The sequence below is a fragment of the Cannabis sativa genome, chromosome 6, assembly GCF_029168945.1.
Source record: "Cannabis sativa cultivar Pink pepper isolate KNU-18-1 chromosome 6, ASM2916894v1, whole genome shotgun sequence".
NCBI lineage: Eukaryota > Viridiplantae > Streptophyta > Magnoliopsida > Rosales > Cannabaceae > Cannabis > Cannabis sativa.
In genome coordinates this window covers 17,347,150-17,355,559 of record NC_083606.1, presented here as the reverse complement: position 1 = coordinate 17,355,559, position 8,410 = coordinate 17,347,150, and the positions used below count along the sequence as shown (strand labels likewise).

At 25.0% G+C, this 8,410-nt stretch overlaps 1 protein-coding gene across 1 annotated transcript; it reads left to right on the top strand.

Annotated features, from left to right (window-relative positions):
* Positions 1 to 1,311: 1,311 nt before the first annotated feature.
* LOC115725641 (uncharacterized) lies at positions 1,312 to 2,072 on the top strand. The gene is made up of 3 exons (XM_030655220.2): positions 1,312 to 1,508; positions 1,590 to 1,710; positions 1,800 to 2,072. The coding sequence occupies exons 1-3, from the start codon at positions 1,405 to 1,407 to the stop codon at positions 1,941 to 1,943; spliced, it is 369 nt and encodes a 122-aa protein (XP_030511080.1). The 5' UTR covers positions 1,312 to 1,404; the 3' UTR covers positions 1,944 to 2,072.
* The last annotated feature ends 6,338 nt before the right edge of the window (positions 2,073 to 8,410 follow it).

Genomic DNA, 8,410 nt, shown 5'->3' with positions numbered 1-8,410 from the left:
TAAAAGTTATTTGAATGTTATTCAAATTATTGTTATTTTTTTTTTTAAGAAACTGAATATTTTTAGTTATGCTCATAAATATCATCATGAAGTAAGGAAGCAATTTTAATTTGAAAATCTTTTATACGCATTCTTTGTATCTAGGACTCTGAAACTTCTTGGTTATTCTTCTCTCGCTCTCTCTTTCTCCCTGTGCAAGTTAGTAATCTACACTTGGCCATCCTTTTTCATCAACAAAGCTTTTATTTGAAGACCAAAGCTTGGTATATATACTAACATTTCAAATTATTATTTTCATCAATAAAGGGTATTCTGCAATCGTTTCAGATTTTTCTGCTCATACATACATACTTATCTTAATTTGTTTTTTGTTACGTGGTTTTAGTATTTATCGAGTAGTGGTGAATTGTTGACTTCTGAAATGAAATTTTGCCCAAATACTAGCTTTGTCATTATAGGAATTTATTATTTAAGCTTAAGAACTCTGCTCTTTAATGTAGATGGGTGCAAGAATGACCTTTGTGTGATTTTATTTACAGGGAAGAAGAATGAAAGCCAAGTACATCACCAAGTCACAGGGTGTCAAGCATTTTCAAGTCAATTTACCTCTTTTCAGGTCAGTATATTATTCTCAAATTCACTGATGTTGTGCCATATCTTTTGAGCATTTATGTTGGAATTTGTATAAGTTATGTGTTCATTGTATGAGTCATTTATGTTTTCGGTATCATTTGTGTTGGGGCTGTATTGGAACTCATTTTCACATTACTTGTTTATGACTCAATATTTATGTAGATAATATTATCCAATAAAATCTAATCACCTAATCACGAATTTAACTAATCATATTGAGCCTACCTTATAATCAATATTTAACACCACAGGACATAACTTATATTAATTTGGCAATATATTTCCACATTTCAGTACAGGACAGACCCATTCGCATTTATTCTTTTTTCTTTTTGTTTTGATCTGAGACCCATTTCAAATTCACTGATATGTACTCTAATCACCTACCCATACCTGTATTGGAACTCATTTTCACATTACTTGTTAGTGGTTATTATATTTAACAGCCTAGAACAAGAAAAATAAATTTATATATTCGATTGTCATTGCTCCCATTTCATTATTACTAACCAATTCAGACTGTATAATTAGTATAGTTATTTATTTGTTTTAGGTGTTTTAAGAGCTTAATAATATTGAATTAATTAAAAATCATTGATTTATTTTGTAATTAATATACACAAAAAATTAATTAAAAATCATTGATTTTTTTGTACTTAATATAATATTGAATTCTATTACATATGTAGTTTTTTTTTTTGTTTGCAGAAAGCATATTATTGGATTGAAGCTGAAATCATATTAAAAAATATCAACCAAGATTTTTATTACATGTCGTGTGATTTTTGTAATAAGAAACTTATGTTCTACAACGACAACGAAGAAACAGATTGTGAAAATCCAAAATGCGGAAAAAGATGTCTTCCTACACCACGGTAAGCACATTATAACTAAATTAATATTTGAACTTCTTGCATATTCATACTAACCGTTACATATTCTGTATAAATTATTAGTGCAAGGACATATGTACAACCCGACGATGGTACAGAGTTGCTAGATGCTGTGATGTTCGGTGATGTTGCAGAAAACATATTCTCATGTACTGCAGTTCAATTAAGATCATATTCGGACGAGGTAACTATAAAAAAATAAATATGTAAAATTTATACATTTTCGTACATAGAAATACATTAAAACTTATAACTAATCATTTTTTTTTTCAGAAACATAAGTTGTTTGTCCAAAAAACTACAAAGCAATTATCAGTCAAAAAATGGAGAATTCAGTTATACGTAGATGCAAACCGAACAATGAGTTCAAAGTATAATCAGTTCACCATTCAAGCAGTTGAACCAATGGAAGATTAGGCAGAAGTTACCCTTTTTTTTACAGTAATTTTATTTTATTTAGTGTTAAGACTTTTCTTGGTGTCGAGCTTCTTTCACTTTCTATTGACTTGTTATCTATGGATTTACATGGAGTATTGTATGCAAGTATTTCATATACCCAATTTTCTAGAAGTAAATAATAAGTATCATTTTATTAATGATTTATATATACCTAATTATATTTTATCAACCAATTATAATAGCACAAATATTAATTTGTTAAAACAAATCATTCGTATAATCATACCTTCACATACAATCTAAATAAGAAGGAAAAAAAAATTAAACTTTACCTAAAACTAACTTTTACGTGCCTCGGCACGTAACTCCTACTTAGTATATAATATATGCTTTATAATTATAATTTATTATATGCTTGTACGTAATTGTAATTATAATTTATTTTACACGTATTATTAATAATTTTTTTGAATAAATGCTAGAAATTTTAAGTGTTTTCTCACTTTTTATTATCTTTAAGAATAATTAAAAATAATAAGAAAAATTAAGTAAATAGAAAAAGTAAAACAAAGCTTTTGGCAACATAACCAAATTATATAAATATATAGATATTACATACATATAAAATTATATAGATATAACAAATTAGATATAATATATAATTAAAAATAATAAAAAAAATTAAGAAAATACAAAAAGTGAAACAAAGCTCTTAGAAATGGCCACATAACAAAATTATATAGATATAACAAAATTATATAACATACATAGAAAAAAATCGTAGGAATATATAAGGAATAAAAACAAATTGATAATCCCTATAAAAAAACAAATTATTAATATGAATAGACCAATGGTAATGAATTCATTTAATTACATTTTATGTATTTATTATTTATATATATAAATGTATAAAAAAAACGTTTGTGTCTATTGATTTCCATCATTAACTGTATTAATTAATATTATTATATTGAATAATAAAATAGTTAAAAATAAAAAAAATAAGAAAAATTGAGAAAATAAAAAATTAGAAAGAATGCTCATATAATCTGCCACCTCACATACCCTAACAACATTATATAGATATATAGATTGATGATTGATGATATATAAATTATTAAAGAGATATAATTATTTATCAAAATATGAATGATAAATTATTTATTTTTATATATTAAATAAAAATTTAAAACCTATTAGGCAAGATATAAATCAATCACCCATAAAAGAAAAATATTTATTAGACAAAGAAAAGTAGTATAACAAACGTGTTATATATAACCCACATGGATAACACCTTAACTTTAAGTGTTTCTAAACCATGTGGAACTTTAAGTTTCTATTTATAGTACTTTATTTCTAAACAAAATATAAAAATATCATAAAATTTTAAAAATACAATGAAAAAAATCTAGGATGCCACCTAAACTCCTTTGTGTTTTCCTTTATATTTACAGATAGATTTGAATCTTATTAATTTATATATTGTTGTGTATAGAATCTTTATACATAAAAAGTACCTATCTAACGGCAATTGTTGGTTTAACGATTCTTTTTTTATTTAGTCTTACACGATTAACTTAACAGATTGTTAACGTTAAACGTTAACAAATAAATAAACACAATAATTAAACCCAAAAAATTAAACAATTTTTTTTTTAAATTAAAAAAAAAAAATCATCTTACCCACATATCCCTCTAACAAATCGTATATCCCCAATTTTTGAAATTTTTTAACACTATTAGGCTTCATTCAAATTTCAAAAAATAAACCCAATAATTAACCCAAAAAATTAAACAATCTTTTTTTTAAATTAAAAAAATCATATATTCCAATTTTTGAATTTTTTTTACACGATTAGCTTCATTCATATTTCAAAAATTTTAAAAATAAACCCAATAATTAAACCAAAAAATTAAACAAACCGTATATTTGAAGAGTACATTTTAAAAATAATTTATAAAAATATTTGAAGAGAAAGAAACTGATAACTGTGCAACGATTTCTTAATTTGAATTTGAACTAAATTAATCTCCTTTAATCTTAATTTTAGTTTCCAAATAAATTTTTATTTTAATCAAATTAATTCTTCTTTAATTTCTCCTTTAATTTTAAACTTTTTTTAATTTTAATTGTACATTACAAACTTAATAAAATTATAAAAGGTTTAACACACGTGCAAAGCACGTGTTAACCAACTAGTATAGATATATACATGTATTTTCCAATGTAATATGCATTTACTTTTTCTAACTATATATATCTTTTCCGAAATAGTACTTAATATTGCTTTTATTTAAGTTTATGTATATGGAGAAGAATATATTTAAAGCACACATATATTCTCTTTTGCTACGTAGGCTTTTTTTTTTTTTTTTTTTAAACTAAAATTTGAAGTAAAAAAAATATGAATGTAGAAGAAGATTTTCATCCGGGTGGTAAAGAGTGGTAAGAGATTATAACACGTCTACAAGGACTTGAAGATGATTCAGAGAGGGAAACTATTAATGATGGTGTTGATCATGATAAGGAAGTGATAGAAGATCTTTATCCAAATGTTAAAGAGTGGAAAGACATAATGGCACATTTAGATATCTCAAAAGAACCATGTGAAATCAATGAAAAATAAAATTAATTAATATAATATGATAGAATTTTAAATATTAAATTAATTAAAATCTTAAATTAAATATAACTAAAGAAAAGAAAAGAAAATATTACTTAAGTATTGCACTCATGACATTTTAATTATTTTAAGAGTGATTATTATAAAATTATTATAAGTTGAATATGTAATAGTTTTATAAGTATAATTATTGTTTTAAAAATAAATTTAATTAAAATATTTTTTTTATGTAAATTTTAAATAAAAAAAATATAATTAAAACTAAACTTTAAATAGAAATAAAATAAAAAGATAAAAAAATAGGTTTGGAGTTTGTTAGTTAACCTACAATTATTAATATTCAAGATTAATTATAAATAAAAAAAAATATATTAATTATGATGTAGTTTTCAAGAGTTAATTTGAGCAATTGGATTAAATCAAGGCTATAAATTACTATTCCTATTGATAGGTAAAATACCTAATCCCTACTATAATAGCCCTCATTTATATATATATATATATATATATAAATTAGGAGTGTACCTAGTTTGGTCGATTTATGTTACAATTTATTCAACTCAACGTAGAGATCGGATTACAAAATCTAAATGCAACTCATCCGATTAATAAAATAAATTTCAACCTGCCCAATAAAAATTGGTTGGTTTTGCCGAGTTAATTTACCCAAAACAAACACTAATGTTTATTTTTTTCACATTCAATTGTTATATTTTAGTTCATATAATAATGAGACAAATATATAAATTGAATTCAAAGTTCAAGGCTCGTCATTGGCAAAAAGTGGTCCTGGAAACCGATTGTCTTTCAGTTGTTCAAGCCTTGCGAAGCTCAATTGTTATGATATCCACGTTCGGTCAAGTGGTTAATGATGGTAAGGCTATGATTAATTTTTTAAAAAATATTTCTATTTATTTTGTTCGTCGATCAGCAAATATGGTGGCTCATAAGTTTGTTAGAGCATCTGTATTGTTCCTTGATTGTATTTTCAGTCTAGAGTTTATTCCAACTAATTTGTTACATGGTTTGATAACTGGAATAGTTATCTAATAAAATATTATTTTTCATTAAAAAAATGTATATATTATATTTTGAGGATTTTTTAATAAGCTATGAATTTTAAAGGACACGATAATATTAAAAATTTATGAAGTAAAAATATTAATTGTTCAATAAATAATACTAAATTTAAATATTAAAAAATAAAAATAAAAATAAAGTCTAGAAAGACCGATGACAGACTCATTCGATAAAAAGAGAAAGGTTAGATTCCATTCAAAAGAATCTAAACCGTTGGATTGATTAATATTGTAAAGAAAATTATATATTTATTTCTAGTAACAATGGATGTGATTATTTGAGATGAGACGGTAGACTTCACATGCTAGTTTTTTTTTAATTCTTATTAAACCATTATTTAATAGAGCATTGCTATTAAGTACCAGTGGTGTCTAGTATCTTCTCGACATGTTGCATTGCGATTAGTTAGCGATACTTTCTAAAAATTATTATATTAAATTATGTGAAACCCGATACTTGGTTGAATCAATAATAATATTGATACATAAAAAAGTACTAGACATCACAAGTGCCCTTTAGCATTTCCCTATTTAACATTGGACGAACCGTTTTTTATTAATATTGGACAAGTCTTATTAGTTATTATATTAAATGGGTGTTTCGGGAAAATAAAAGAAGATGAAAGGACATGAGATTAGAATGTGTGTGGGGGAGTAAGTATGGACGTCGTTTTCTCCAAGTAATCTAGTACACGTGGCGACATGAAGTTGGCTAAGTGAGAGGGTCGGGCCGGGCCGAGCCGTGCCGTGCTGGACAATATACGGGCCTATTTGTCTCTCGCTCACACATCTTGGTTTTTTAGAAAGAATAAGGGAAATTTAGACAGTTTACTGTTTTTTCCCATTTTCTTTCTTTTATACTGTTACACGCTCAAAATAATTTTTATACTGTTTTTTTTTTTTCGAAATTAACTTTTATACTGTTTTTTTTTTTTTGCTGCCAACAATTTTATGTTATTGTTTTGTTTTTTTTGATTGATTGGGACATGGGCTCAATTATTTATTTAATTTTTTATTTTAATGGATGTAAAAGTTATTATTTATTATTTTTAATATTTAATAATTATTATTTTTTGAGATATTTTAATAATTATTATTTTGATGAAAAGGTTGATGGGATGTGTCATAAAAGTGACATGTTTTACTTTTTCTTTTATTTAAATAAATTTAAAAATCACACCCCATGTCTCACTCTTTTTTTTTTTTATTTAAATAGATTTAAAAATCCCACTCCCATTTCTCACGATTCATCTTCTTCATCATCTTTATCTTCTAGCTTTTCACATAAATCTCACCCCCATGTTCTAATATTCATCTTCTTCTTCAAGTTTTTTTTTTCTTCATCTTTACCGTTGTTTTAGTATTGTTCTACTGTTGTTTTTCATGATTTTTATTTTTTTTTCATGTTCAGTTCTTCTTCTTCATCTTCTTTTCTTTTCTTCTTTTTTTTTTTTTTTTTTTTTTTTAATTTTTTGAAGTTCTTAGTTATGTTTTTTTTGAAAATATAAGAGTTAGTGTGGTTTTTTTTTGTTCTAATTTTCTAGAACTTTTCTTGCAAATATAGTGCATTTAGTATTGAGGATGTGCACAACATAGTTAATTTTTGATCATTTTTTTCTTTTATTGTTTTTTTTGTTTTAGTATTGTTTTAGTATTGTTTTACTGTTGTTTTTCATGATTTATGTATTTGATGCCGATTTCACTGCCCTTGCTCCATCTCGCTGGAATTAATAGGTATTTTCTGGGTGTTCTCGTGTTGTTGTGATGGTTATGTCTGTGAGTGTGGAAGTTGGAGGCTATAAATACATTTCTTCTTCGTTCTCTTTGGCTATTTTTGTGGTTTTTTTCTTTTGGTTGTCCTATAAATATATTTGAGGAGCTCACTCACAAGAGAGTTTTGAGGTGTGTGTTTCTTTTATATTTCTCTAAGTAGTTATATTTGCTTCATTTGTTTTTGTGTTGTTTCAGTGTTATTTTAGTAGTTTTTTTTTTATAATTTTCTAGGAATAGACTTGCAAATATAGTTGATTTTGCATCTGGTGTTGAGGTTGTGCAGCAGATTGTTTGTTTTTTTTAATCATTTTTTTCTTTTGTTTTGTTTGATTGTTTTAGTGTTGTTTTACCGTTGTTTTGCCATGATTATTTATTGACGTCGATTTTACTGCTTTTGTTTATTCTTGTCGGAATTAATGGTTATTTTTCGGTGTCCTGGTGTTGTTGTGGTGGTTATGTCTGTGATTGTCAAAGATGGAGGCCTCATACTTTTGTTTTGGTATTGACAGTATAAAAGAAAAAAAAAGGGAGGACAGTATAAATGTTAATTCTGCCGTGTGGCAGTAAAATTGAAAAGTATTACCCCAAATCCAGTATTTTTGTAAAATGCCCAAGAATAATTAGTAATTTGTCCCAAACTCTCCGCACTATTGATTTTATCTTTTAAAATATAATACTTACTAAAAATTTCTCTTGAGCTTTATATTTACAATAATTTAGTATTTTTTGTTAAATTTGGTCCCATTATTTTATTTAAAGTTGACGTATCTTTATAAATTAGCAATTTTACTATATAAACTTTGATAACTATCAAATTGTATCCCTCAAAATAAAAATGTGAAAGATTGAACATGTTTATTAGTAAATCTTAAAAAAAATCATTTTAAATGATTAAGAAAATTAAAATGAAATTAAAATTTTAAAACTAACTAAGCAATTTAAAAAATAATTATTTTTATTAAAAAATATTTATTTCGATATAAAAAAGTATTAAAAAGTAAAT